General features: G+C 35.3%; 8 protein-coding genes and 1 non-coding gene across 11 annotated transcripts; 4 read left to right on the forward strand and 5 right to left on the reverse strand.

Moving 5' to 3' along the window:
- Positions 1-62: 62 nt before the first annotated feature.
- LOC103846946 (folylpolyglutamate synthase) lies at positions 63-4,220 on the reverse strand. Of its 2 annotated transcripts, none has more exons than XM_009123958.3 (16): positions 3,987-4,220; positions 3,867-3,912; positions 3,659-3,792; positions 3,511-3,576; positions 3,090-3,199; positions 2,818-2,878; positions 2,609-2,692; positions 2,450-2,506; positions 2,184-2,244; positions 1,940-1,986; positions 1,703-1,780; positions 1,342-1,506; positions 972-1,247; positions 808-886; positions 449-705; positions 63-369 (listed from the first exon to the last, which is right to left on the reverse strand). In XM_009123958.3, the coding sequence occupies exons 1-16, from the start codon at positions 4,149-4,151 to the stop codon at positions 310-312; spliced, it is 1,746 nt and encodes a 581-aa protein (XP_009122206.1). In that variant the 5' UTR covers positions 4,152-4,220; the 3' UTR covers positions 63-309. The 2 variants fall into 2 exon arrangements, with proteins under 2 accessions (XP_009122206.1, XP_018511288.1); XM_018655772.2 differs by having other exon boundaries at positions 3,867-3,919; positions 3,991-4,198.
- A 71-nt stretch (positions 4,221-4,291) lies between these two features.
- Positions 4,292-4,365, forward strand: TRNAV-CAC. The gene has a single exon. It is a non-coding gene; the product is annotated as a tRNA-Val (tRNA).
- Positions 4,366-4,465: 100 nt separating this feature from the next.
- Positions 4,466-5,625, reverse strand: LOC103846948 (uncharacterized protein At2g39795, mitochondrial). Its single transcript, XM_009123959.3, has 3 exons — positions 5,345-5,625; positions 4,911-5,272; positions 4,466-4,837 (listed from the first exon to the last, which is right to left on the reverse strand). Exons 1-3 carry the CDS (start codon positions 5,576-5,578, stop codon positions 4,678-4,680), a joined length of 756 nt encoding a protein of 251 aa, XP_009122207.1. The 5' UTR covers positions 5,579-5,625; the 3' UTR covers positions 4,466-4,677.
- Positions 5,626-5,778: 153 nt separating this feature from the next.
- On the forward strand, positions 5,779-7,392 carry LOC103846949 (eukaryotic translation initiation factor 3 subunit G). The gene is made up of 2 exons (XM_009123960.3): positions 5,779-6,137; positions 6,780-7,392. Exons 1-2 carry the CDS (start codon positions 5,828-5,830, stop codon positions 7,265-7,267), a joined length of 798 nt encoding a protein of 265 aa, XP_009122208.1. The 5' UTR covers positions 5,779-5,827; the 3' UTR covers positions 7,268-7,392.
- A 38-nt stretch (positions 7,393-7,430) lies between these two features.
- LOC103846951 (probable methyltransferase PMT12) lies at positions 7,431-11,055 on the forward strand. 2 transcript variants are annotated; one of them, XM_009123963.3, is made up of 9 exons: positions 7,431-8,120; positions 8,332-8,481; positions 8,567-8,837; positions 9,024-9,134; positions 9,462-9,621; positions 9,798-10,055; positions 10,139-10,261; positions 10,448-10,525; positions 10,598-11,055. In XM_009123963.3, the coding sequence occupies exons 1-9, from the start codon at positions 7,488-7,490 to the stop codon at positions 10,869-10,871; spliced, it is 2,058 nt and encodes a 685-aa protein (XP_009122211.1). In that variant the 5' UTR covers positions 7,431-7,487; the 3' UTR covers positions 10,872-11,055. The 2 variants fall into 2 exon arrangements, with proteins under 2 accessions (XP_009122211.1, XP_033138673.1); XM_033282782.1 differs by lacking the exon at positions 10,598-11,055 and having other exon boundaries at positions 10,363-10,525.
- LOC103846950 (tropinone reductase homolog At5g06060) lies at positions 10,971-15,692 on the reverse strand. The gene is made up of 5 exons (XM_009123961.3): positions 12,408-15,692; positions 12,076-12,283; positions 11,617-11,833; positions 11,430-11,536; positions 10,971-11,330 (listed from the first exon to the last, which is right to left on the reverse strand). The coding sequence occupies exons 1-5, from the start codon at positions 12,476-12,478 to the stop codon at positions 11,145-11,147; spliced, it is 789 nt and encodes a 262-aa protein (XP_009122209.1). The 5' UTR covers positions 12,479-15,692; the 3' UTR covers positions 10,971-11,144.
- LOC103846952 (probable transcriptional regulator RABBIT EARS) lies at positions 13,997-17,268 on the reverse strand. Its single transcript, XM_033282783.1, has one exon. It carries the CDS (start codon positions 16,486-16,488, stop codon positions 15,781-15,783), a length of 708 nt encoding a protein of 235 aa, XP_033138674.1. The 5' UTR covers positions 16,489-17,268; the 3' UTR covers positions 13,997-15,780.
- A 330-nt stretch (positions 17,269-17,598) lies between these two features.
- Positions 17,599-22,297, reverse strand: LOC103846953 (LOB domain-containing protein 33). Its single transcript, XM_009123965.3, has 2 exons — positions 19,001-22,297; positions 17,599-18,920 (listed from the first exon to the last, which is right to left on the reverse strand). The coding sequence occupies exons 1-2, from the start codon at positions 19,277-19,279 to the stop codon at positions 18,648-18,650; spliced, it is 552 nt and encodes a 183-aa protein (XP_009122213.1). The 5' UTR covers positions 19,280-22,297; the 3' UTR covers positions 17,599-18,647.
- A 14-nt stretch (positions 22,298-22,311) lies between these two features.
- On the forward strand, positions 22,312-27,917 carry LOC103846954 (glycerol-3-phosphate acyltransferase 7). The gene is made up of 2 exons (XM_009123966.3): positions 22,312-26,393; positions 26,801-27,917. Exons 1-2 carry the CDS (start codon positions 25,812-25,814, stop codon positions 27,713-27,715), a joined length of 1,497 nt encoding a protein of 498 aa, XP_009122214.1. The 5' UTR covers positions 22,312-25,811; the 3' UTR covers positions 27,716-27,917.
- The last annotated feature ends 63 nt before the right edge of the window (positions 27,918-27,980 follow it).

The raw sequence follows: 27,980 nt of genomic DNA on the forward strand, positions 1-27,980 counted from the left end.
TTTTCTAATAATAGTGAATCTCAAAATAGTTTAACAAATTTTTTTTTTTTTTAAATTTAGAATTCATGTATGAGTAACAGTGGATTTTTCACTTTAATACAAATCCTTTAAAATTCTAAATTGATAACAAAAGAAATAAACCAAGCTAAAGCATTTGTGAATCTGTTCCTTTGAAAGAAAATCTATGTGGAAAAGAAAAATAAAAATAATACAGACAAAAAGTTCATAGTAAATGTCATCCTCTTCCGCCGGGGGCTTCGGTGATCAAGTGTGTAATTTGAATAATGATGACATGTGTTTGTTTTACCTTCATTTTCTTATCAATCTCAGTACATCACCTACAAGGTGTAACGAACCAGTTACAAGAACCTGCACACACACAAACACAGTCCTTAGAGCCAAAGAGCCATCCACATATTCAATTACCAAGGGTGTTCGGTGTTTATACCTGGACACGTGTGCCTGAGCTACTCTCATGTACGCTATCCCTTAACCATTTTATTGCCATTGGCAGTGAAGTAAACACCTCACTCTTCCCACTGCTTTCATTATCTTCACTGTTGACAAGGCTTTCCCACACTTTCTGGAGTGTCATCTGCCATGACAAGTCAACCTGAGGATCATTCTCTGGCAAATCCGCAGCCGTACCAACCTTGTGATACACCGACATGTTTGGTACAAACAATGCCTTCTTGAAATGCACACCTACACATCAACCATTACTCAGCCTTCTCTAATTATCCATATTAACTCTTCTGCTAACGTTTTTTTTCTTGTTTCTACATTTCTATCTTCTCAGGAACTTACCGTGGGTTGCACATGTGTTCCTTAGATGTGGAAGCAGAAGATTTGGGTCCCGAACTGACATGCAATTGAACAACAATATCTGCAAAGCAAGGATAGACATTTAAGAAGATACTTTTAATCCATTAGATCTTATCCAAGTCAAAACAAGAAACCCGTTATATTACCTGTTGGCAGTTTTCTTCTCCTGACAATTTATCATGAGAGGAACCTGAGGAGCCATTAACCAAATGTCCTAAACTCTCTGACTGGTTGTCTCCCTTAACCGCATCCGAAAACCATTTTGCGCATACTTCCATGCTCTCTGGACTGTGAGCTCCATCCAGATAAAACACTAAATCTCCTGAAGTCTTAGGTTCAATAAACTGATCAGGGACGACCTGTGCTCGTCCTTGCAAGCTCGCTGTAGCTAACCCTTTGATGAATTTCTCAGGAAGAATACTCTGTAACCAAAGAATAATTATGAAAATTCACAAATGAGAGTAAGGCCTAGATGCAGGCTGAGAAGTAAACAAAGACTGGGAAAGAGAAGTTTACCAACTGAGTCACACTTGGAACTTCAATTTTACCAATTTGCTGAAGCCAAGTAGAGGCAAGCGAAACTGCTAGACGAGCATTGAAGTATTGGTGCTCCCCATCAAGCCCAAGTTTCTGACCATTTAACTGCCTTGCGGTTAGTGGTTGCACCACTTCCAGTGACACCTATCAATACAATGTTAAAAGCTTATTAAAAAACACCTTACTATTGATTTCACAAGCTGTCAATAGAATTTGATTTCTTAATTTTCATCATAAAAGAAATGACACACCTAATATGCTACAATCAACCAAGCAGCACATAAACATTTTCTGCCATATTTAATAAACATAGGGTTCAATAATTGAAATTGAGCGTTACATCTAATTCGGAAGCTTTCTCTTCAAGGACACGCATGGCTTCATCAGGTTGGGGTACTGTGAAAGCTGGAACTCCGAGCTGAAATTTGAACAAGGAAAATTTGGTAACTGTAAAAGAGTTATAGCCACCTTGAAAAAAGAGTGATTTGCCAGAAAGTTGAGTAAACATTGATGTATTACTACGTTAAAAAAAGGAATGGTTCATTTAAAAATTAGATGTAAAAGAGTTATAGCCCACCTTGAAAATTCCAGCCTTTTCACCAGCAATTTTGCCGAGCGTATCACCTGTGACGCATCCCATAGATAATAAAGAAATCATGATACAATATTAAACAAAATGTAACTCAAAATCAAAACTATGCTCGCTCATTTAGATCTCATGATCTAAAGTTTAAAGCCGAGATAACTAAAGATATGGACAATGATAACATCTTCAGAACAGAATTGGTATTGGCATGCATGAGAAGATTCCAGTTACAAACCTAGAATCTCCATGTGGTCATATCCAAGTGAAGAAATACCACATACCACAGGTTTCTCAACCTGTAACAAGTCAGCAGTGAATCCCCATGAGAACTTATTTAGTGACAAGAAAAAGACTACTTACAGACTTCCTGAAAGTAATCCAGTAATTGGAGTTTTATGTAGATATTATCATAGAGTTGTGTTTGAGTAATTATTGGAACTACTGAAACAGCAGTGAATCTTGGAACTAGTATTTGTATCCATCTTTTCCTGTCAAACGTACCGCATTGGTGGCATCAAACTTCCCGCCTAACCCTACCTCCAATATAGCAGCATCTACCTGAATAAAGAAGCAATGAGTAGTATCAATAAACAGAAAAGATGTTTTCACATGTATCACGGCACTAGGTAAGAAATAAAGGTAAAGATTGGCAAATCAAACCTCTTCTGCAGCAAATATTTTAAAAGCTAGCAATGCAAGGAAGCGGAAATACGTAGGCATTGGTACCTCCTCGGTAGTTTTCTCCTGCAAATCATAAAGTCATTGAGTCAAAAACTAAAGCTATTTGCATCTTCATTTTAAATCTATGCACAGTAACACTTATCATGAAATTCTTAGACTGAATCTTCTCTTTGTTTTGCAAAACATACCTTAAGCCTGTTATAGCACCACCAGAAATAACCCAAAAATTTCTCCTCGCTAATGTCCACACTGCAGCAGTAGAAGAACACATCAGCTAAAGCGAAAAATGAGCAGTTTTCAGTAAAGAAGAATACAAAACTCTAGCTTCATTGCCTCGTTTGCTACTTTATATTTTAGAATCTATGAACGTAGTTCGAGAATAGAACAAGATTCCTGATTTTATGAGCAAATGTATATTTTCTCTTTCACAAAAATTTTAAACAGACATAAATAAACTTACCCATCCAAGCGAAATCTTTCGCGGACATCAATGAGGTGTGGTGAAGTGAAGAGTCCAGTTCGGAAGCCGTAGCTTCGTAGAATAGACTCTGTAAAGGCACATGTCGATCCCTTCATGCCACAAAAAGAAAACAAAAGAGAATAATAACGTTAGCTGTTAGATCAAACATCCGTGCAAACAATAAATCACTTTTTTCACCAAAAGAGTTCACTAAAGGTTTGAATCAAATAGTAATCAACCATGCAAAAAGTAACAACTTCGCAAAACTGACACACTATCAAAAGAAACCAATATGCCTAGGATCTTAAGCTTGCGGCAAAGCAGTTATAAACGACAAACTGTCACTAGTAGAACTAACTAACCAAAACAACTCTTACTTTATATTACACAGAATCACGAGAAATCGAAGTTGTTGTTGTACCTTGCCTTTGGTTCCAGCCACATGGATGACTTTCATCTTTAACATGTCTTCTTCCAGATCGAGTATCTACAAATGAATTACACAAAAGCTTAATAATAATTTAGTAAAGAAATTTAAAATAAATAAATTCTAATCGTTAAGAAAAAACCTTAAGATAATCAAAGACAAGCTCGAACCGATCTCCTTTATTGCTCTTATCAGCACGACTTCGCTTCGTTATCAATGAAGACAAAGCAGCCAACGCTTCCTCGTACGAATCTCCTCCTGTCTTTTGCTTCATCACTACAAATCCAAACAAACAAGTGAGCTCGATCCAAGCAATATAGATATTGTTTTGTAACTCGTATCAAGCAAACCTGGAGCTGCCATGTCGATCTGTTTTGTGAACGAACGAATCTGAAACTGAGAAAAAGTGAGAATATTAAAACGAATATTCTCCAAGATTCTCGGGGAAATAGAGAGAGAGAGATAGAAACCTGAGAAGAAGAAGAGAGAGACGTAAGGTGTGGCTGCTGCTGGTAGTGGTAGGGGAGATGGTGGAGCCGTGGTGAGGGAGGAAGAAATGGAATCGAGAGGTGGCAGAGAAACGCAGAGGTTAAACGGCAGGATGTGGTACGAGGTACTAACGAAACAGCAAACATTCTGTTCTCTTGTGTGCATTGCACCCCACTCTTCGGTTGCCTCCCTCTTGTCTAATCACTTTCCGCAACTTGATGGAGAAAGACCACCAGGACCTCATAACATTAAATAATAATAATATAAAGCACACATTTAACAAGACGTCTGGGTGGTGTAGTCGGTTATCACGCTAGTCTCACACACTAGAGGTCCCCGGTTCGAACCCGGGCTCAGACACTTTTTTTTGCCTAATTTACAATTTTTTTCATTTTGATCATATGTTCTTTATTCCTTGTTTGCTCTGTATTTTGGGGAACTTAAACTAAAGATCCTCTTATGATGCAGATACAGACATAATAGATTCAATTGAAATATTGTTACAAAATTGTTGTAGTGATTCTCATTCTTTTCAGAATTTGTTAGTGATTACATTTCAAAATACTCTCTTTTATCACATAAATAGATCCAAACAGAATAGAATTGCGTTTCAAATACAAAATTTGAAAAACAGAGAGCATCTAAAACCTGAGAAGTCTTCCTTTTTATTCCTCAAGACTTGACAAAGTTCTTGAGAGTTTTCAACCACAGTAAGTGCTCTTTACTATCTTTATTGATCATATACTCGTGCAAGAAGTTGATCATGCCCGGCGTTATCCCTCTAATCTCAATGTACCTATGAAAAGCCTTCCTTAACTTCTCATCCAAAACCCTGCACAAAGAAACCATCATGACTGTGATTCTCATGACATCAAAAGACCAAAACTTTCTCCATTAATAATTACCGGAAGGAAGGGCCTTCATAAGCAAGTTCATCCTTGGAAGGATCATCAGGAAACGTAACCCACATGTCCTTGATCACAATCTTGTCTGGAAAAGCAGTACACCTGAACTCCAAACTCGGTCCTGTCTTCTTGGAGAGAGTTACCAAGAGAGGCACATTTGATTGCTTAGGCTTATCTGGCTTATCCTCATGCTCTTCTTCTTCTTCACTCTCTTCATCATCTCCTTTTTCACCCGTCACAAGGTTAGTCATGTGTACTTCAACCACAACACTCTCTCCTTGGTAGTCTCTAGTCAAAGTCACGACCTTGGATCCTGGCTTGTCTTCCATCTTGAAAGGGAACCCATTTGGAGTTTCCTCAACCTAAAAAACAGAGGAGATTATAAAACAGACCTTTCACGAAATGTTGGTGAAGTATAAAGTAAAGGGCTTTACTCGATCGTAATCATCGGCTTGCTCCGCGAATCCAATCTCGGTTTCGATCACTCGGAGAAGCGGATCGTTTGAGGAAGCTTTCTTTCTCGCCGATGTGGAGAACGGATTGTTACGAGATATAGACGGCGTTAGATACCGCATACGGCCGTGAGCGCCCAACGAGTTAACGGAAAAACGACTTTTGCCGCAGCTTCCGACAAGCCGAGAGGCTGCGCGACGGACCAAACTCGCCATGTTTGTGTCGGGAGCTTGAGTTTGAGAGCAGAAAAAAGGGTTTTAGTTGGTTAAATCATCGAAACATGTTTAAACCGATCCAACTAAAACCGGACTTAAACCAGATCAGGCCCATGACGACGTGGGTTTATTGGGCCGGTTGGCCCATTAATACCGTTTCAACAATCCGAAACCCTAGTTTTATTCTTCTACAAGAAGACGTTAAGCGGCGGCAAAACTAGAAAATCTGAAACCTAGAAGAAAGCAGCGATGGCTTCGATGATGCAGAGAACTAGCAATTTTCAATGGGGAGATATCGAAGAAGATGATGACGACCTTGACATCCTGCTTCCGCAAGTGATCGGACCTGACGAGAACGGTGTAAAGAAGGTGATCGAGTACAGGCTCAACGACGAGGGAAGAAGAATCAAAGTCACGACGACGACACGTGTCCAGAAGCGATTGCTCAGCCAGCGAGCAGCAGAGCGACGGAGCTGGCCTAAGTTCGGAGACGCCGCACGTGAGGAACCTGGTCTCTATCTTACCGTGCGTTCAACAGAGGATATCCACTTGGAACGAGGTAAAGTCTTCACTTTCTGATAAACGCTTTGCGTTTTCTTTTCTTTTGCTTATGGTGGCTAATTAGCCAATCACATGTTAGCCTTATGGCTTATGTTTGTGTGAATGGTCAGTGAGCTCACCTATAACAATGTTGTTGGTGATTCATTTCAACACTTAAAGCAGGATTAAACCATGTTTTGGTTATGGATCATTAACTATATGTTTTGACTTTAATTTTAATTATTACCATAAGGTGTCCAATTAGCCGATCACAAATTAGCCATATGGCTGCTTCTTTCTGTGATTGGTCAGTATGTCACCGACATCAGTTTCTTGTTGGTAGCATGTCTGAATGTGAGCAGAAGTTGATGTTCTCCTTTCTTGGCTGTTAACTGTACACATAAAAGTTATTATTTATTTTTTTAATTTGCTTTCTTGGTTTTAATGCTACGGATGGGCACGTTAGTCAGCCGTGTTATTCTATAATCAGGTGGCCGTAATGCCCACCCAGATGTTTTGTTGGTGTCTTATTGCACGAAAGTAGATTCCTGCTTTCATTACGTAGCTGCCAACTACATTTTTGATTCTTCTATGTTGACATTTATCTGAGTATAGCTCTGTTTTTTTACATTTGAGATCTTTTTTTTTTGTATATTTTCAGGTAGTCAAGCGGAAGAAGCAACGACATCAGGAGATTCAATGCCTCAGGCGGGTGGGGTCCTCATGGTCTGCAGGGTATGCCGTATGAGAGGTGACCACTGGACAGCACGATGCCCTCAGAGGGATCTCTTGTCGTTAATGGAAACTCCTCTAACAACAACAGAAGCGTCTACATCTACTGAAGTTTACGTTCCACCAAGCATGAGAGCAGGTGCAGACATGAGAAGGAGGAACGACGAGAACTCTGTACGTGTGACGAACTTGTCTGAAGACACCCGTGAACAGGATTTGATGGAGTTGTTCCATCCGTTCGGCGCTGTAACCCGTGCCTACGTGGCCGTTGACAAGAACACAAACATGAGCAGAGGATTTGGGTTTGTCAATTTCGTAAGCAGGGAAGATGCAGAGCGAGATATCAACACCTTGAACGGGTATGGTTATGATAACCTCATCCTCAGAGTTGAATGGGCCACTCCTAGGCCCAGTTAGATCCATTTTTCTCTTGTTTAAATTATTTTCTGTAAAAACTAAAGATGATTAATGCCATATGTGTGTATGCTTGGTATATTATTAAACTCGTGTTTGCAATTAAAAAAAAAAACTTTAAACCTCCATTAGCAGCTTAATTTACCCAAATACCCTTAATTTCCCGGGAAAACCAAAGAAACGATAATTAGTATCATTATGCTTCTGAGATTCCGATAGATAGATGAAGAAGCTCTTCGTAGGAGGCAATCTTCTCAGAAGCTCTAGTTTCTTCAAGATCTCAATCTTCGTATTGATCTCCGTCGCTTGCTTCTTCCTCGGTAAGCACTGGTCCGACGATGGCTTCCGCCGCCTCGTTTTCTTCTCCTCCGAGCCTTCTCGATCCCCCATTGTCGCTCTCTCGCCCGATCTCGGAAAAACCTACAACATCTCCGACTTGATCCACAAGAGTCACCCGATCCCGCCGGTTCCTCTGACGCCACCGCCTCCGCCGAGCACCGTTGATCTTCATGTGTTTGGGATCGTCGATGAGAACGGAACTATGTCCGATGAGTTCCAGGTCGGTGATTACGACGCCGAGTCGTTGGGGAATCAAACGGAATCCGAGAGCGGCGACGGTGAGGCTGAGCTTACCACTGTCAGAGCTAGTGTGGGGCGAATCGAGATATGTCCGGAGGTTATGACGGATTACATTCCTTGTTTGGATAATGAAGAAGCCATCAAGAGGCTCGATTCGACGGTGCGTGGAGAGCGGTTCGAGCGGCATTGCCCCGAGGAAGGAACCGGATTGAATTGCACCGTTCCGGTTCCCAACGGTTACCGTCCTCCCATCCCGTGGCCTAAAAGCCGCGAAGAGGTATCGTATATTACAATCGTAATCTATTTTAGAGTAAAAAATAGAGTAATAAACAAAAATAAAAATAAAAACAATTTATTTTATATATTTTCTATTTGAGCGAAAAAATAGAGTACCATTTGATCATTTTTATTTTAAAATTCTATTTAAAGAAAAAAATAAAGTAGAGTTAAAAATGGCTTAAAGGAAGCTTCTGATTTTTTGTTTACAGGTGTGGTTTAACAACGTTCCACATACTAGGCTTGTTGAAGACAAAGGTGGCCAAAACTGGATCTCTAAAGAGAATGACAAGTTCAAGTTTCCTGGTGGTGGTACTCAGTTTATACACGGGGCTGATCAGTACTTGGATCAGATCTCTCAGGTTATTTGCTCTTTTTTAAAGAATTGATGTGAAGTTACTTGTTACATGTGTTCCCTTGAATCTGAATTTACTGCATTGTTTGTAGATGGTTTCTGATATCAGTTTTGGTAACCATACACGAGTTGTGCTTGACATTGGCTGCGGCGTGGCGAGTTTTGGGGCTTACTTAATGTCACGAGATGTCTTGACTTTGTCTATTGCTCCAAAAGATGTTCATGAGAACCAGATACAGTTTGCTCTTGAGCGTGGTGTTCCTGCGATGGTGGCAGCGTTCACCACGCGGAGGTTGTTGTACCCAAGCCAAGCGTTTGATTTGGTTCATTGTTCAAGATGCCGAATCAACTGGACTCGTGATGGTATGTGATTCCTTTTTTTGTCACCATTTTGCTTATTAGGAAGTTAATAATTCTTCAATCCAATTCAGCTGACTGAGCAAATTTCTTTTTATGAAGATAAAATTTGAACTTTTAATAACTTATAACCAAGTGATTATGAGCTTCTACTGACAGATTTCATGTATTGTCATGTTATGTTAAATGAAGATGGAATCTTGCTCCTTGAAGTCAATAGGATGCTTCGTGCTGGAGGATATTTTGTTTGGGCAGCTCAACCTGTATATAAGCATGAGAAGGCCTTGGAAGAACAGTGGGAAGGTATCATTCATGTAGCTTAATATTTCATTTCTACGTCACAGTTTTCCACCAAGTGTCTATTTTGGTTATAGAGGCATCCCAAGCGAAGGTTTTTTTTATCTTGGGAGGGATCTCTTAGAACTATACACTTCCAAATTAATTATTATGTAGTTTGCTATAGTTCTGATTGGTGTCTATCAAAATTGCATTTGGAGGTAGTTTCTTTTCGTGCGCAGGGATATATATCCATAGTTTCTTTTTTAAGACAGTGCTAGTTTGTGAATTCTTTTTGTCAGCTCTTGTTTGTGATTTAGTAACATGGATATTACTTTTTGTTTTTTTCTTCAGAGATGCTAAACGTTACCACTAGGCTGTGCTGGGTTCTTGTGAAGAAGGAAGGATATATAGCTATATGGCAGAAGCCCACAAATAACACTTGTTATCTAAGTCGTGATGCTGGAATCATGCCTCCTTTGTGCAATCCTGAGGATGACCCAGACAGTGTGTGGTATGTTTGGCCTACCTTTTTTTCCTTGCCAAGTGACAATTAAAATCAAGAATCTGCTTTGGTTCCCAATCTTTGACATTGAGCTTCTGTTCCTAACGCCAAAATTTGTTCGTGCCAGCAACTTTTATTTCCTAGGGAGATGTCACCTTCACTGATCTACTCTGTGATTATGTTAGGTATGTAGATCTAAAGGCATGCATCACTAGGATTGAAGATAATGGATACGGAGCAAATCTTGCTCCTTGGCCATCCCGTTTACAGACCCCACCAGATAGGCTGCAGACAATACAAATTGATTCGTACATAGCCCGAAAAGAGCTCTTCATGGCTGAATATAAATACTGGAAAGAAATAATATCAAACTATGTAAACGCCTTACATTGGAAGCAGATAGGACTCAGAAATGTCATGGACATGAGAGCTGGCTTCGGCGGGTACGTATCTCTTCCTGCAATGCTCTTATCATTAGAATGAAATCTAAATGGTTGCTTCATATATTGATGTGTTTTCTTGGCAGATTTGCAGCTGCGTTAGCTGAGCTAAAGGTTGATTGCTGGGTTCTCAATGTTGTTCCAGTCAGTGGACCAAATACTCTGCCTGTTATATATGACCGTGGACTACTAGGAGTAATGCACGATTGGTACAGAGACTCTTTACTCCAAAAGTCTACCTATAATCAAATTATAGAATCGTTATCCCATGCAATGATCTTTGATTGTTGTCTCGATTTTCCTTTTCCAGGCACTACATTGTATAAATAACTCTCTGTGGAGCATATCATTGTTCTTTCGAACTGCTTAGATAAAATGCTGAATGTCTTTTTCAGGTGTGAACCGTTCGATACTTACCCAAGAACGTATGATTTGCTGCACGCCGCTGGTCTATTTTCCATCGAAAGGAAAAGGTAATGTCCATTTTGTTTTCCCAACTTAAATAAAAATGCGTACCCCTCTCCCATTTTTGTGGTCTTGTTCAGGTGCAACATGACAACGATCATGCTAGAGATGGACCGGATTTTGAGACCTGGAGGACGTGTATACATAAGGGACACTATCAACGTGATGAGTGAGCTTCAAGAGATTGGAAACGCAATGAGATGGCACACGACCTTACGTGAAACTGCTGAAGGGCCTCACGCAAGTTACAGAGTCCTCTTATGCGAAAAGAAGTTCGAAAATAAGGTCGAGTCGTCCGTCGATAAGCATCCTGCTAAGAAGAAGAGGAGGAAGAGTAAAGGAAAAAGACATTGACATGCATTATTCATAGTACAAATACAAGGGGGCTGAGCTAGAATTGAAAGGGTTTCTTTGATCAATGGGTAGTTTAGTTGGGAGGCTTTGGAATCTGGGGACCTCTAAAACAAACTCTGAACTGTTTGTAAGGTTTAGTCACTAAACAGAAGTTGAAAAATACAAATGCGAGAATGTCACTACAGGTTTAAAGACGCCAAACAAGACCAACGTGAAACCGCACTCACTAACCGGTTCTTGCATTATTATTAAAGTTGCGATAAGAGGTTGTGGTTACACAACGTAATTGAAACCGTTGACTGTGAATCCTCCGTCAGCGACAATGACCTGTCCGGTGATGTAAGAGGCAGCGGGAAGGCAGAGGAAAGCAACCAGCGAAGCAACTTCTTCTGGTTCTCCAACTCGACCAAGTGGGGTCCGGTTAACCACGGCGTCCATAAACTCTTTATTCTCAAGTACCTGCATAAGAACATCACAACATCTTTTTTTGTCAGCTCGGTCTCAGTCTAAAACATTTCAGTTCGAATTCAAATGTTCTATAATTTTGAAGGTATATACCGGTTCAACAAATGAGGTCTGGATGTACCATGGCGCCACGGAGTTGGTTCTGATATTGCCGCATGCCCACTCGCAAGCTAGATTCCTTGTAAGCTGATTAAGTGCTCCTGAGAGAATACTAATTTACTTTTTGGACCCTCCTTTGTTTTTGGGTTTATGTAAATAGTGAAAAAAAAAACTGACTTACCTTTTGTTGCACCATAGATAGGTCCAGCACTAGCATACACCAGGCCAGCTACAGAGGAAACAAACACAATGCTTCCGACCCCAGATGCTTTCAGAAGAGGATGCGCGATTTGGGAAAAATGGAAAGCGGATTCAAAGTTGGTCGACATGACTTTTGCATAATCCTCACTCGTGTACTCCACTGTTGGTTTCCATACATTAGTTCCAACATTGTTTACCTGAATACAAAACAAAATTGGAAAGAAAAAACGAATTTACATTTATTATGAACGACATAAAGCTAATGTGACAATAATTTAAAGGCAAAATAAAACCACAAGTTACAACCAGTTCAAGGCCAGGACCAACCAAATAGGTTGGTTCTAAAATTATCCAGACGGATAAGGAACTTATAAACAACTTTCAAGATGACACTATGTGTAAGAATCTGATCAAAATGCAAAGAAGAAAAGAAACTTACAAGGATGTTGAGCTTGCCGCTAAAAGCAGAGGAAACTTGCTGCATCAACTTTTCCCTCTCATCCCTATCGGAAGCATCGCAGACCGAACCAGATACCGTTAAACCATTGGATCTCCAATCATCCAAGCATGCTTTTAGCTCTTCTTGGTTCCTTGAACAAGTATGAACTGTTGCACCGAATCTTGCGAGTTCCTCAACTATTGCTCGCCTGAAGAGTAGTACATCACATAGGTTATGAGTTTAATTAATACTCATGCAATAATCTTATCTTTAAGATGTCAACATGTTTATTAATCAATGCATAAACCAAAACAAAACATATAGAAACCAACCCGATACCACGAGTACCGCCGGTTACTAGAGCGGTTTTTCCAGCGAGGGACCATCTTTTGTCACTCTCCATTGTCTCAGCCAATCTCTCCTCCACGAATCTCACTGTGCGGCTTAACTTGTCAGACTGAATCAGTTGGTCAACTCCTATGGCATGGGGATGTTCCTATTAGGCGTCGACTGACGATGGGCCTGTTTATGTACTTAGGGCCCATATACCGTCAAAATGCGTTAGTGTTATTACAGACGTAGACATAAACTTTCTAAGTTATTAGGCCTTGGATTGGTCTACGATGACACGACCTTAAATATCATAATGGAAAAAGAAAGTTTGAGTAGATAAATAAAAATGGTAGAGTATCCCGTTTGACTTTGGATGCATCTACATGCACACGGTTTGTGAAGGTGCATGTGAAGCAAAACAAAGAGCAAAAAAAAGGAAAAGTATATTTGAAACAAGAGGAAGAGAAAAGGTTACTAAATTAGGAAACTTTAATGGACGAAACATAATAAAGAGCTAACCAGAGATATAAATTTTGATAATAATGAGAATGCAAGCATGAGCATGTGCATTATGAGCTCTTCCTTTAAACCCCGATCTCTCTTATCTTCTTTTACACTAAAGAAGTCACCTATTTGCCACCCTATGTTCCCAAACATTTCACTTTCAATAAGACCTCTTAACAATATGTAGATGTATAATGAAATTTGATTTAAAAAAAAAAGATGTATAATGAATAACGGATGGTGCAACTTCAAGTTAATTTTCTTAAAAGGGAAAGCTAGACAACAGAGGATATAGCTTTCTTGGTTTACTTGTTTGTGTATATAGGTGTTGCATGCACATACACTAAAATAACTTTGAGGTACGATATTGATATTAGCTTCTTAAGGTAAATATTGATATATAGATTCTAAAATGTAGATTATGTGATTTTAAGTTTCAAAAAAAAATGTAGATTATATGATATGTTACATGGTTGTGAGTAATTATTCAGATTAGTAAATTCTTCTAACTTTTATTATGTACGTTATTTTAGATCTTAACCTTCTTAATTATAGTACGTATATAATATACTCGTTTTTCCTTTTTTTTTTTTTTGAACAACCCTCGTTTTTCCATTCAGTCATCTTTTCTACATTAGTTATCCTCAAGCTCAAGGGAAATAAAGTGAGAGGAAATAATGAAAAAATAGTTAATAAAAATAAAATGGAATTGACAATGAGAAGAGCACATTGAATAATTAGAAGCAGAATTTTCAAAAGAGGAAAGGATATTACAGCTGGTGGTTACAAGTTATGACATAAATTCTTTTTTGATAAAATGACATAAGTTCTTTTTATTCCACTTTTTTATATTCCTTTTACATTTTTATATCAATGTGTTAAGTTCTCCTCAGTTGCAGTTGCAGGCAGAGTCTTTATTTTTTTCCAATTCTCTGTTTCTTTATCAGTTTTGTGTCGATGCTTTGTAATACTAAGTCAGAAGCCATATTTCACGAGGTTTCCTCTTTTAGGCAACGTTGAAATTTGTTGCCTCTCCCATTTAAAACCATGCTCTTCTTTAATAACCATCGGTTTCATTCTTTCTTTCTCTTTTTTTCTATTTTCTTTAATTTTATTTATAGATTTTGTATTCTCTCTCCCTACAGAAAACTCGGCAGAACGTCCACAAGTTTTTTTTAACTGAAAAAAATCAGTTTAATTAAGTTAATTTTCTGTGTTTTTTTCTAATTTTTTTGTGTGTTTTATTATATTTTTAGATAAGAAGGTTTTCTTAGATTGAGGTTAGATATTGTTGAGCTGCAACACTTAGGTTATAGTTACCCACAAATTTTAAATTAATGTTGGGCCAGCAAGGTTTAGCTTACAAATAGAAACATATTAATTAATTTATAATTATATAGGTAATTTAATTTATGGTAAGTGTGATTGGTTTCAGTTAGTAATAATTCAGTTTAATTAATTCATTTGACTCTAATTTATACAAAATTGAATTTTATTTATTAGTTAAAAAATTAAACTGATCCAATTTTCTTGAGTTCTTTAAATCTGATGTTAAAATTTATAATATTTGTTACAACTTTACAGACTAGATGACGTGAGTTCTATTTCTCTCTAAACGTTTCAATAAATCGTATTTAGATCCACTAACACTAAAATTTTATCAAATTGTCTTTGAAAAAAAACAGACAAAAACAAAGGTAAAAGTACATTATACAAACGTTAGTATATATTTATATTAAGATCTGTAAATGTGAAAAGACCACTTTCACTTCGATCAATCACTTTTTACCCTTATCACAATTACAGGTTACAAATCTAAATATGTATACAAACAGTGTGTAATATGTTCAGATCTGCAAAGTTGGTGTGAACCAAATAATAATCATCTGTTCCCTCATATGCCCAGTGCATTTCTATTTAATTCGATAATCAATACTTTGATAGAGCATTTCCCCGTTACCAAGAGAAGTAAGGAAAATAAATTAATTTATTACTGTTCAGAATTTGTCTCATGGGTAGTTTTATCTATGTATATAATATTTTTATGGTACTATTGATTTCTATAATTATAAAGCCAACTAGTAGAGGAGTAGTTTTCCAAACTCCTACTATTTTCAAACATGTAAAGAGTAAAAGTAAGAGTCAAAATAAACCTTATCCTATACTTCCATGTGCCAACCACTGTTATGTATACAAGTAAGAATGTTAATTTATATTCGAGGCCAAGAGGCCATCCCTTGTAAGTTTATAGTAAAATTGATTGCCTTTCCGTTATTTATTACCACTGCCGGCTATTGCTCTGTGCACAGACCACATTTGCACAGGATCCACCCAAAATTTTAATAAGTTTAGTTAGAATTTAGGATTCAAATTTGTAGAATTAAGGCCCTATTTTACAAATTGTTTTTATTGTTTCTGAAAAGTTAGAACTTGCACAAGGTCCACTCAAAAATTAAACCGAGCGTGTTTATTACTTGCTACAGGCAAAACCCGTCGATAAAATATTGATATCAGCTCTCTTCTTCTTTTTTGATATAGGTCTTTTGATTATCGCTAAAAACAATTAATATTTAGTTCTTGTTTTCTAATTTTCTCGTAGGCTTATATGATAACTGGGTTACCCAAGAAAAGGATGATATGATAACGTAACGTAGGAGTTCACATGGTTTTTTTTTTGGTCAAACTTATTATTTAGTTTTTAGTGTCTTATATTAATGTCAAATCTTCGCGCAGTATAAAATAAAATCTTACTATATCAAAACCAACACTACAGAAGCTACTATTTCCCCTCTTGAAATTACAGACAATTAACCTTCTTCTTTTTGGCAATCACACTAACTATTATTGTCATTATTATAACTACTTAGGCTAGTTGACTTTTGATGGATGGCCTCCTAGCCGTAGCTCAAGATCCAGCTCCTCGTGATGACCGTTGATCTTGGATACTCCAATGACCAATCCTAACATCAGTGGCAATCTTGAAACATCAGTCTTTGCCTTCTTGGACGACGAAAATCCATTGATTGGTTGCTTCTTCCGATGATCGAACTCAGAACTCGCTAGACCTACAGATAGATCAGTCTTGACTTCATCATTGTAATGCTCTAGTCTTTTCATAGAACTTTCTAAAACGTTACTATCATCAACATCACTTATATCCCTCTTAGCTCCATTGGCCTTTCTTGAATCTTCTTGGGCAAGAAACTTCGATCCCACGTCAAGAACTTCTTGTTGCTTTTGTAGCTGTTGATGATCGTAATCGATAGCCATGGCTTGGTCAGTTGATGAAGATGATAAAGATTGTTGTTTAAGACGCGCTCGGTCTCTTCGATGAACGTTCATATGACCGCCTAGTGCTTGCGCTGACTTGAACTCTCTCCCGCAAAAGCTGCACGAGTAAGACCTAGGCGGCCACATGCAACCACCTCCACCGCCATACTCAACCGCCGCAAACGCTCTATCTTCCCCAAATGGCCAGCGCAAAGCCGCGTCCGAAGTCTCTCTCGCCACCACTGGCCTAAGCTTCATCGACATCAAGCATTTTCCTCTCTCCATCACACACGCGTAGGGATGCATGTCTCCAAACACAGATTGTATGATTCTAACAGAAGAAGCAAAGAGTTTTTTTTTTTGTGTGTGGGAGAGAAGTATGTAGATTTACACGCACGTACTCATATATAAAGAGAGACGCATATACATATATCATGTATGTGTGAGAGTATAATATGGTTAAAGCATTGAATGTGAGAAAGCTACATCGAGTCCATGAGTAAAGAGGGAGAGACTTTGATGGGGAAAGTTCTCTATTACTTTAGTACTTATGTCTTCACTCTATATATCTATATTAATGTTAAATTTTTATGTAGTAATAATTAGTTGGGGAGCTTTTGATTCGATAGTAGCTAAACTTAATGCCAAACGTAACCTAAGTTTTTTCCACGAGTCTACAAAATTAATAAGTTGTTAAGTCGATGTTTTTCAATCACCCTAATAGGCTAATAATATGACAAAAATTATGGTTGATAAATACTCTTATGTTAGACTTACTATACGTTATTTAATAGAGCCTAAACACATACAAAATCGTCAGATATGTGTGGCTGTAGAGGTGATGAAGACAGTGGACCATCAAATTAGTTTATCATTTACGTACGTAATATGTGATCGAGCTATATACGATACATGGCATACTGCCATTAAAATATGATATCGTGTGATTATTTTACGAGTATTATACGGATGAAAAGTGATCTTTGCCTGAATCTTAGATTGTTTTTATGACAGACGGACTCGTATTTAAAATATCCAACCTACAGCTTTGTCTCCATATTACGGTTTACAGACAGCGCGAGAAAAAACAAAACCAGATTGGAGTACAAAGTATCCAAACTGAAGTGACTTGATTACAAAGCAAAAACTTAAAAAGTTTTTTAAACCAAAATCTGATTATTATAAAAAAAGAACTGTGACACGCCGAAACATGTATATACTTTTTGCATTATATATTTTTGGGTGTGTTCCATTCCATCCATAATTTTTTTTTTTATTTGTTTTCCACGTAAGCTGCCTATTTTAATAAGTGAAAATTTATGATTATTTATTCTTTAGCTTAATTACCTTTCTTCATTGCCCTCTCCCTGTATTTTTTTCTCGTGTTACTGTTTTGGAAAAGACATTACATCAAAATGTATTATTATTACCTTTTTTTAACTAGATATCATATTATTATATACAGGGCAAACATGTGCTAAATGGAAATCTTCTCTTTTCTTTTTTTTTTTTTTTTAACGCTGGATTTTATACTATTATAATTATAAGAAATATTACAGACGATTCTACATTCGACAATTTTACCTGCCGTATGAAAATTCACGTTTGACTGAATCACCTGAGCCGTCTTATCGGATTCACGCTTGACAGTACTTTTTGTGTCATGTTGTAAATTTCTTGTAAATATTTTTTCCTTTAATTCGCATAATTCTGCCTTTTCCAAGAATTAAAATTCAGATTTTGTAGTGTAAAAGCATTAATGAACTTTTTATCAAACGACTAGACGAAGGGGAGCTTTCACAAATGGAAGTGTTCTCTATGCGAGGATATAATATTATATAGCCAATGAAAAACAATATACATACGGAGAAGTTTGTTGGGGAAAATATATGAAATAATATATATAGAGGCGTTTGGGCCGAAGGTTAGACTTTAGATGAGTCATTAAATATTATACATTGGTGTTATTTATGGGCCAAGATAGATATTTCAAGCCCAGGTAACCAATAGAATATTCAGCATTTAATCATCTGCTCCTCCAAGATGTTAAACTTAGGAATAGCATAAGCAACAATGCCATATCATGAATATCATACAATGAATCTATATAGAGATTGAACTCCAATCACAGATACAACACGAGAAGCAGTGGGAAAAAAATCAATAATTATAATTGATATATCACATTAATTAGAACTTGACTCAGGAATGCATGCTAAACAAACATTTTACATAGACCCAAATGAAACACTAACGTCATACTATTGACTTAGGGAGAGACATCACCGAAATGCATTTTTTTTTATAATCCAATTGTAATTGGATTCCAAGATCTAATTAACCCTTAACAGATTGCATACAATTTAGAAAACGTGACCTAAATATAATGGCTCATGGCAAAAAACCATGGCATATGTAAAAACGGCGCATTCTTTTATATATGATCGATCATTTTTAGTTCACGTCTAATGTTGTGGTGCGTAGTAGTAATGATCCATGTTCTGAAACCATGGATGATTCACGAGCACTTCCTCCGGGTTTGTGAAGAACCCTTCAATGCAGTTTATTCCAACGTCGTTGTTCAAAACTGTCTGGTCGATGAAACCGGTCGTAGTGTCCATTGTCATCTGATTCAGAAACTCGGGCATGTCATTAGGTTGTGACCTGCTCTGAGTAGTGTTGGATAAGTTCGCCATATGCGTCCCAAGAAACTCGATCTCCTCTTGCAAAGTCATGACCTTAAACCCAAAACCCTAACATGGTCAGACATTTTTCGTAATTTTTTTTTTTTAAATCGTGTTCAATATTTTTGAGAGACCTGTTGCTGAAGAGCGAAGATGTGGGCGACGCAGCCATAAACAGGATCACACATGCGAGAGAGAGCCTCGTAGGAGATGGTAATCGCAGCTGCGCTTCTTTGATGTAGAGGCAAACTAAGCAAATGCTTTGAGACATTACTTGCGCCAAAGACTTTGTGGACCGCTGAAAAATGAGATGAGGCCTGCTCGTAGCTGAAGTAAGGCGAGAAGACGCAATCGATGTTGCATTTCCTCCTTAGGAACTTGCATGCTCCACAAGATGATCCATGAGCTGCCATTTTTTTTGCTCTGTTTTACTCTTGCTATTTTGTTAGCTTTGGACAAAACGCGTTGGTTTTTATAAGCCCCACCACTAAAAGTTTTTGACGTATGACAAACTAGTTTTTGAGATAAACATCAATCACTTTGCAACTTTATCTTTTTTTTTTAACTTCAAATTGAATGATTAATCTCATGAATAGTTGAAAGGCAGTAAGGTACAGCTTCAATAACACTATTATTTAAACATATTTTCGCAGAATAGTTGTGAAACTCTAGAATGCATCTTTTTGTATGGATAGTTACTTATAGTCGACGTCTGTATATGCATGGGTACTCAACCGTAGACAATCCGAAATATAAACTTAATAATATTATATTAGTCGCTTTAATTTAGATTATGCACGTTGTGAACAAACGCAAATCAATTAAAAAACATATTGAAGCAAATACATATGTTTAGAATTTGTATATTATTATGTGAATAAATAAATTTACAATTATTTAAATACATATTTATATAGCTTTAAAATCTCGGTTTTTCTTAGGAATACATGTTTAACATAAAAAGTAATTTTCATGTCCTAAAGACACACCTACCGGTCCAATGAGTGCTACCATTTTATTGGTGTACATAGATTTAAAACAATTCCAGATGTAACAGATTAGTATAACATATATGTAATACAGATTAATAACTTTCGTGCCACCGTTTATAAATCCTCCTAAGCTAGTGTTTATGTATGATATTAAGTTATGGTCAAATATGGGTACCTTGATTTTTCTTGAATCCTATAAGTGACCACTTTTAATATAAAAATTAGTTATCTTATTTTCTGGGGGTCTGTGTCGCACTGTCGTGGTCTACATTTCATGCTAATTTACACTATAAAATGGCCTAAAGTGCCATTTAATTACTTTACTGGTTTCCGAAGTTAATAAATATAGATATGTTTTGCCAAACTCATCATTTTTCTTTGTTCCTCAACTGTTGTAGTCTTTAGGCTTTAAGGAAATGATTAATTAGTGGTTGAGATGCAAATCCAGCCGTTTTGTATGGTGACACAAACAAAATGTACAGTATCTAATTAGAAAAAGTCCACTCTCCCATCAACTTGTCTTGCATTGAGTTCATTCAAGCCAATACAAAGTACAGAAACACACAAATAAACAAATCAATAATGATTAGTAATATTCAGGACATGCTTGGATTTTCAGTTCATTCAAGCCATCCATCTTCTGCTGCATTGTAGCTACAAATTTTCTTCTAAGCTATGAAAAATTTAATAGCTATATATATGACTGATTTCTTGTAGTGGTGATTCAAAAAAAAATATTTCAAGAAGTTCTGGCTTCTTTCTCGTTTGTAGATTGTCTTCAAGGAGTTTAATTAGAGCCCTATCATAAAAAAAAAGATTTATGTTTTATGTATATATAATATATATACTATATATACATGTTAATTTATTTATTTTGTATTGGAATTAGTTAGAGCCGAAATTAACCAGCTCAGACTGCAGCATCAGGCACTCCAAGTAAAAGAAAACTTTTTTTATTAGTACCTTGATATTAACTTTAGTAAATTGTACGTGGTAGAATTGTGAGTCATCCTCCCCTATATCTACATTGTTTTGATAGAGCCGTAATTATTGTTAATCTAAGTTCAGTATCCATTGATCATAATCAATCCATATAGTTGTAGTTATTATAAGTATAACTGTCCTTTTCTTTGTTTGCCACTTACGAATTGGGAGCGCAATATAGGCAACTGAAGACCAGATAAAAAGCGGCGACAATGAATCAATGCCAGTAACATTGAACCTACTGTTGTAATTTGAAAGTGTTCCCATTAAATCTCTATTTATTTGTGTGTGGATATGACGTTTTTTGTTTGTGTGTGTGGATATGACGTTCTTCTTTTGTTTGCTAGAGACACAAAAGAGGAAAGTTGAGGAATTGGGATTAACGAGTCGGTCTCGTTTAATATCGACTTTAGAGCTTTTACAACGTTTTAGCTTAATCATGCATGCAATCATATAAGTATGGCATTATATTTTAATACTAACGTAAACCTTTTTTATCTGCAGTGTTACCTGTGAACCCTACGAACCTTGTCTACTTGTCGCTGTCTTTAGCCTCCCTATAAATTCTCCTTTTTGTTTTGGTGGGTCTTAACCCTATTGCCCGGTGTCCTCCACGTCTTGTTTTATGCGAAAACATTTTTATATTCTACCTTCTAGAATTTCCTTTAGTAGATATATAGACAGTACAAAGAAATAAACCCGAAGAGTGACGGACACAGCCAACGAATTATCGCTATATAGAAACTCAGGTCCACCATATTAAAAATGACATCAAGCCCAAGTTAAACCATGTTTCCGGCAATCCAAACTGAATCACGCAAGCAAAACATCATGATCTGACTGGTAATTTTTTTGTTAAAGTCTGTTAATATAAGGCCGATCAAAATCATTGAAAATAGTACTTCTATGATTTGATGGGGACATAAACTGATTTCGACCAGGTTTCAGTATTCGTATACCAATTGAAGTTCATCCCACAAAAAGAAAATTATATCCGTTTTCACATCTCCACACGTTACACATGTAGATGATAACAAATTTAATATCTAGGCGCGCACAAAGCCACGGGATTTAAAATATTCCCTTCGGAAAATATATATGGTGTTCTTACATTCGGTCAGTGATCTACTATATTATAGTACTAGATTTTGATCCGCGCTTTCAAAGCGCGGAATCATTTCTTTTTAAAATTTCATTTAAATTAATAAATATTTGTCTAATCTATATTTTAATAGATTTTATATTTGTTTATAGTAATTTTTTATAATTTTGTCTTCTTTATTTTATTATATATAATAAATTTGTGTACTAATTAATTTGTGCAAACTTCTACTCAATAAATTTAATCATATTGTGATATATATTTGCTAAGGTTATTTATTTACAATTTTAACTTATTAATTAAATATTATATGAAAAATGTAATAGACATTACGTTTTCATTCTACATATTTTAAATAATGCATAAATATTAAATTATAATTACACAAATATTAAATAATAATTATGTATTTAAATTGACTTATAATTGTTTTTAAAAGAAAATATTGTTGAGCTTCTTTGACTTTAAGTTTTTAAATTATTGGGCTGTTTTGTTTTGTTGGACAGAAGCAAATGTGTTGGGCTTTTAATTTCTGAAAACCATTAAAAGTAATTGAAAAAAGAAATGAAATGTTTTGTAATTAATAAGAAAATTCAGGGGCAGATTTATAAGAAGGATTCTACTTTAATAGTATAGATGGTGCAACGAATTTAAAATACTACTTTTACCAAAAAAAAAAGAAAAATTTTAAATTCTATTTGTATATTTAGGTGTACACGTGACCTAATATTGGTGCAGCCCGACCAAAACTCGGAAGCAAGTTGGTCAAAGTTTCTTCTTCTTCTTCTTCTCTTTTTTTGCTAAAAGGTTGGTGAAAGTTAAGCCATCAAATTATTCCATTTTTTCTTCTTTGCTAACACTATTTGTTTTGTTGATTGTAACTCTTATGTGTATCGTCCCTTCCCTTGTATTATTTGAAAACATTACAGCATTTAAGCTATGACAAATGTCATCGTCATTATGAATTTTAGATCATTAGAAAGTAGGTTATTCCATGATTTGTATAATCATTAAAACAAAAGGTTAGTCTAAACATATACCATACATTTTCACTAAACTAATCATTAATGTATAATTTTTTTTATCTTTTTATAAATAAAATTTACGAATCACCTAATATGATTAAAGTATATATGAAACTTTTTGCTAGTACTTGTGAACCAGGTGACTATGATGAACTGAGACGGCTCTTCTCCTTGCTTAGAAAGCACTCACTTCGGTCGTTGATGATCCAATTTCATCCATTACTAACAATTAATGATTTTGAATAATAAAAATTTAATATCACTTTGTGTATCTTCTATCATTTAATTTAATTTAATTTAATCACATTAACCATATAATAAAAATTAGTTTTTTTCGTACTGCATATGATATATTTTCACATATAAAATTTTTGTGATCAATGGTTTAAAAAAAATTATAACAAGATACAAAAGATCATAAAACCACATGAGTAGGAAGTCTCGTTTAATTAATATTTAGATATATGTATATATATATATATATATATATATCGCTTAAATTAACCTATATACCATATAAAATACATAAATAATTAATTTTAAAATTTTCATTGAACAAGTATTGAGAATTTAAAATTTTAATTTCAAAATTTGTATTGAATTTAATAAATGATTATAAATTATTAAAACTGTTAAAAGTCTCATATCAAAAAATTGTTATCAATGATTTAAAATTTTTGTTATAAGAAGATACGAATTATCATAAAATCGTATGAGTAGGAATGTTCATTTCAATAGTCATATTAGAAATTTACTATATATATGTGTTAATAAATTTAATTATAAATCATATAAAATATATAAAAGTGATTATTTGGATTTGTTACCATTAAATGATTGAAAATAAATAACAATGGTTGTTTTGATTTATATGCATGTGCTAATTTAATTACATATATAACACTTGCAGATCTTTTAATTATTCAATATATATTTCTTATTTTATCATTTCATAATATGTAAAATAATACGTAAAACGCAAGTAAATAATAGTACGTAAAAATATTTGTATATACGATACTCATGCCTTGCGAGTCACAGATCTTAAACTAAGTTACAACTTAAAAAAAAAACACAAAACACATGAGGTCCGGTATCTACATTATTAATACTGAAGTACATTTGAAAAATAACTTTTGATTCATCTTAAATATTACAAGTTTTGCCCTTAGCTTTTCTTTTTAAAAGAAAAAATCAATAAGGAAATACTACATAGAAAAATTAAATGTATTTTGCACATTTATAACTAATTTATTAGTCTATTTCTAACATATAAGCACCATATTTTTATAATGACAATAGAGTATCCCGAATATAATGCTCGTGCCATCAATTTAAATGCTAAGCATAGTTTTATATTTTGTAATAAAACCAACCAGATAATATATGGTATATTTTATTGAAATTGGTTTCTAGAATATTTTAATTCACCCACAACCCATGCAACTCCTATATAAAATTCATCATGCCAGAACTATTACTCCAACTATTATACAAAATCAATGTGTGATATATTTCATTTTCAGATATTTTTTGTGGTGATGATATATTCCAAAGTTAAAAAATTAATTTAAAAAGAAATAAAGATGAATTGGGTTATTATAAATATTTTACAGTTATATTTTTACAGGTTATTCCATTAACTATAAAAATAGTAATCAAAAGTATTGAAAGTATGTGGAATACAAATTTTTTTTTTTTATGTTTTGATAAATCTGATTTTAATCAAATAAAAATATACTATTAAATGTATATTAATAAAACCTTTCAATAACTTTTATATTAAATTTAAATGTATATTTCGTTTTATAATTTCATAAAACTAATTTCAAAATTATTATAATTTATATTAATTTAATTTCGGATTATTTTGTCAAATTTTAATTTCGGATTAGTATTAAATAAAGAGTGGTGACGTTAAATTTTAAAATATAAATAGGTATTGATTTACTTGATAAACTATAAAATTAAGTAAATTTCTATCATCTTATTAAGCGATGGATCAGGGTATTACAAATATTTTTACATTTATATTTTATGGATTATTCCATCAAACATACAATATACTCATGAAAAGTAATGAAAGTATTTAGAGCATTGAAAATATCTTTATATTTTAATAAATCTGATTTCAAATCATATTAACTAATATCCATAAAATTTATGAAAAATAAACATAGTTATAGTTCTTAGTATAAAATTGAATAAACCAAAAACAAGAAGTATATAAACTAAAACGAATCGAAGTAGATATGGTTTTAATATGGTAACTGATTCATATAAAGCAAAAAAAAACTGAAAATGAACCAAACTTGTAATTGAATGCTCCCATCTCAAATGATGAAAATATTTCATATCATAAAATAAAACTATAGCGTTTATTTAAGAATTTAAGATAGAAAAACTAAAATTCTGTAATCCAAACATTTATCCTATTAAAGGAAAGTAAATCAGATATAAAAATGAAAAAGTTATGTATAAAACTTAAAATATATAAATTATATCTAAAATTATAATTTTTATTAAATATTTTTTGACAACAAAAATAATTCCAGGCTTTCAAAGTGCATATCAAAATTTAGTCTAATATTATTCCAATGCACATTGACTTCAGGATTATTATGAATCATTAATGTGTAATCCAGGTATATATATTTATTGATCCACCACAAATAAATTAATGCGTTCAACAAAACAAAATAAAAGTGGTTGCGAAACTGATAAACTGCCGTGTGATATTGCATTAGAGACAAGTTAATTCAAACCTTATAAAAACTAACTATATGATCAAATACTTTTCATAACCAAACAAACCGAAACCCAAAGAAACAATTGAGTGGTGATGGAGTCATCAACGACAACATCGTATTCAGTCGTGTCGGAGCTCGAAGGAACTCTACTGAAAACCCCAAAACCTTTCGCTTACTTCATGCTCATGGCTTTCGAGGCATCAGGATTAATTCGTTACACACTTCTGCTGTTTCTATGGCCTATCATAGCACTCCTTGACGTTTTGGGCTACAGAAACGGTAGCCTTAAGCTGATGATCTTCGTTGCAACGGCTGGTTTGCGCGAATCGGAGATAGAATCAGTGGCTCGAGCCGTGCTTCCTAAATTCTACATGGATGATATAAGCATGGATGCTTGGAGAGTGTTTGGTTCGTGCGAGAAGAGAGTCGTTGTCACAAGAATGCCACGAGTTATGGTGGAGAGATTCGCTAAAGACCATCTTAGAGCCGATGAGGTCATCGGTACAGAGATAATCATCAACCGTTTCGGTTATGCCACCGGTTTTATTCAGGAATCTGATGTCGATAGATCCATTTTCAACAGTGTGGCTAACTTGTTTGAAGATCGAAGACCTCAACTAGGTCTTGGACGACCGATTATCTCGGGCTCTCAAACTTTCCTATCGTTATGTGAGGTAAGAATTACGAAAAGAAAAACGTTATAATATTTGAGTGAATTGTAATTTTATTTAAAAAAATGTTACAGTCACTTTTAAAAAATGGAAAAAAAATCAATTTTTTTTTTAAAAAAAAAAACTCTTACATGCTAATTAGGTAGAAATCGAAATTATTTTAATAATATGATATTTAAATAAATTGTTTTTTATTATTTTGTTGCATATTTGATTTTCTTCATTTCTAAAAAGCAAGTTTTGATTACTTTCACTAAAGATAAGATATAGACCATGTTTTATCAAAATTAAATTCCGTTTCTTATTTTCTAATATGGACCTGAAATATTTTAAACTAACAGACATTTTTCCATACCAACGCTCATTCTAATATGTCAATTTAATGATCGTATATCTTTGTGTATATATAGGAGCAAGTTCGCGCACCCGTTCCATCGAACTACAACGTCCAGCGTTTGCATGTGCAGCTGTTACCAGTTATATTCCACGATGGACGTTTAGTGAAGCTGCCGACACCAGCCACCGCACTCCTCATCCTTCTCTGGATCCCTTTCGGAATAGTCCTAGCCGTGGTTCGTCTCTTCATCGGGTCCATGCTCCCGTTATGGGCCATACCTTATGTCTCACGCATATTCAACATTCGGTTCATCGTAAAAGGAAAGCCTCCAGCACCAGCATCCGCTGGAAACCAAGGCGTACTATTCGTATGTACTCATAGAACCGTAATGGACCCGGTCATATTATCCTATGTGCTCGGCCGTAGCATCCCAGCTGTTACCTACTCCGTTTCTCGCTTATCCGAGATTCTATCTCCGATTCCAACGTTTCGTTTAACTCGAGTTCGAGACGTAGACGCCGAGATTATCAAGAAAGAGTTATCTAACGGGGACTTAGTGGTATATCCCGAGGGAACCACTTGTCGCGAGCCGTTTCTGCTTAGATTTAGCGCGCTCTTCGCGGAGTTAACTGATAAGATCGTTCCCGTGGCGATGAACTATAGAGTTGGTTTCTTTCATGCGACTACCGCCAGAGGCTGGAAGGCTTTTGACCCCATCTTCTTTTTCATGAACCCTAGACCGGTTTACGAGGTGACGTTCTTGAACCAGCTCGAAGTGGAGGCAACGTGTTCATCAGGGAAGAGTCCGTATGACGTGGCTAATTATGTGCAGAGAATCTTGGCGGCTACGTTAGGGTTTGAGTGTACTAACTTCACGAGGAAGGATAAATATAGAGTTCTCGCTGGGAACGATGGGACGGTGTCGTACTCGTCGTTTCTCGACCAATTCAAGAAGGTCGTCGCCACTATCAAACCTTTTTTCAAATAGTTTTCAAGTTTTTATACGCATTTTTCTAATAATGTGATCATCGCCTGATTGCAAAATGTTTGTTATCCTTTTTAGATCTAAGGTATATTTTTACGGGTTTGTATTTTTCTTAATTTATATATCTTTTGTCGAATGTATATGTCACATATATCAACTTTTTGTTAAAATTTTAAATTACATATAAATGGCAACTGTTTTTACATGTTACGTCTATTCAAGATAACTCCAATATAGTAATGAACAAATACGAATAGTTGGACCATTA

The sequence above is a fragment of the Brassica rapa genome, chromosome A10 (genome assembly GCF_000309985.2).
Source record: "Brassica rapa cultivar Chiifu-401-42 chromosome A10, CAAS_Brap_v3.01, whole genome shotgun sequence".
In the NCBI taxonomy this organism is placed as follows: domain Eukaryota; kingdom Viridiplantae; phylum Streptophyta; class Magnoliopsida; order Brassicales; family Brassicaceae; genus Brassica; species Brassica rapa.

Coding starts and splice junctions, on each gene's coding strand:
- LOC103846946 (XM_018655772.2), bottom strand. CDS start 4,151: ATGTTTGCTGTTTCGTTAGTACCTCGTACCACATCCTGCCGTTTAACC. Junction 3,793..3,866: donor GATCGACATGGCAGCTCCAG/GTTTGCTTGATA, acceptor TTGGATTTGTAG/TGATGAAGCAAAAGACAGGA. Junction 1,987..2,183: donor TGACCACATGGAGATTCTAG/GTTTGTAACTGG, acceptor GATGCGTCACAG/GTGATACGCTCGGCAAAATT.
- LOC103846948 (XM_009123959.3), bottom strand. CDS start 5,578: ATGGCGAGTTTGGTCCGTCGCGCAGCCTCTCGGCTTGTCGGAAGCTGC. Junction 5,273..5,344: donor AAGCCGATGATTACGATCGA/GTAAAGCCCTTT, acceptor TCTGTTTTTTAG/GTTGAGGAAACTCCAAATGG. Junction 4,838..4,910: donor TATGAAGGCCCTTCCTTCCG/GTAATTATTAAT, acceptor TTCTTTGTGCAG/GGTTTTGGATGAGAAGTTAA.
- LOC103846949 (XM_009123960.3), top strand. CDS start 5,828: ATGGCTTCGATGATGCAGAGAACTAGCAATTTTCAATGGGGAGATATC. Junction 6,138..6,779: donor GGATATCCACTTGGAACGAG/GTAAAGTCTTCA, acceptor GTATATTTTCAG/GTAGTCAAGCGGAAGAAGCA.
- LOC103846951 (XM_009123963.3), top strand. CDS start 7,488: ATGAAGAAGCTCTTCGTAGGAGGCAATCTTCTCAGAAGCTCTAGTTTC. Junction 8,838..9,023: donor AATCAACTGGACTCGTGATG/GTATGTGATTCC, acceptor TGTTAAATGAAG/ATGGAATCTTGCTCCTTGAA. Junction 10,056..10,138: donor ATGAGAGCTGGCTTCGGCGG/GTACGTATCTCT, acceptor TTTTCTTGGCAG/ATTTGCAGCTGCGTTAGCTG.
- LOC103846950 (XM_009123961.3), bottom strand. CDS start 12,478: ATGGAGAGTGACAAAAGATGGTCCCTCGCTGGAAAAACCGCTCTAGTA. Junction 12,284..12,407: donor GGCGGTACTCGTGGTATCGG/GTTGGTTTCTAT, acceptor ACTACTCTTCAG/GCGAGCAATAGTTGAGGAAC. Junction 11,537..11,616: donor TATCTATGGTGCAACAAAAG/GTAAGTCAGTTT, acceptor GTATTCTCTCAG/GAGCACTTAATCAGCTTACA.
- LOC103846952 (XM_033282783.1), bottom strand. CDS start 16,488: ATGCATCCCTACGCGTGTGTGATGGAGAGAGGAAAATGCTTGATGTCG.
- LOC103846953 (XM_009123965.3), bottom strand. CDS start 19,279: ATGGCAGCTCATGGATCATCTTGTGGAGCATGCAAGTTCCTAAGGAGG. Junction 18,921..19,000: donor TCTTCGCTCTTCAGCAACAG/GTCTCTCAAAAA, acceptor TTTGGGTTTAAG/GTCATGACTTTGCAAGAGGA.
- LOC103846954 (XM_009123966.3), top strand. CDS start 25,812: ATGGAGTCATCAACGACAACATCGTATTCAGTCGTGTCGGAGCTCGAA. Junction 26,394..26,800: donor CTTTCCTATCGTTATGTGAG/GTAAGAATTACG, acceptor GTGTATATATAG/GAGCAAGTTCGCGCACCCGT.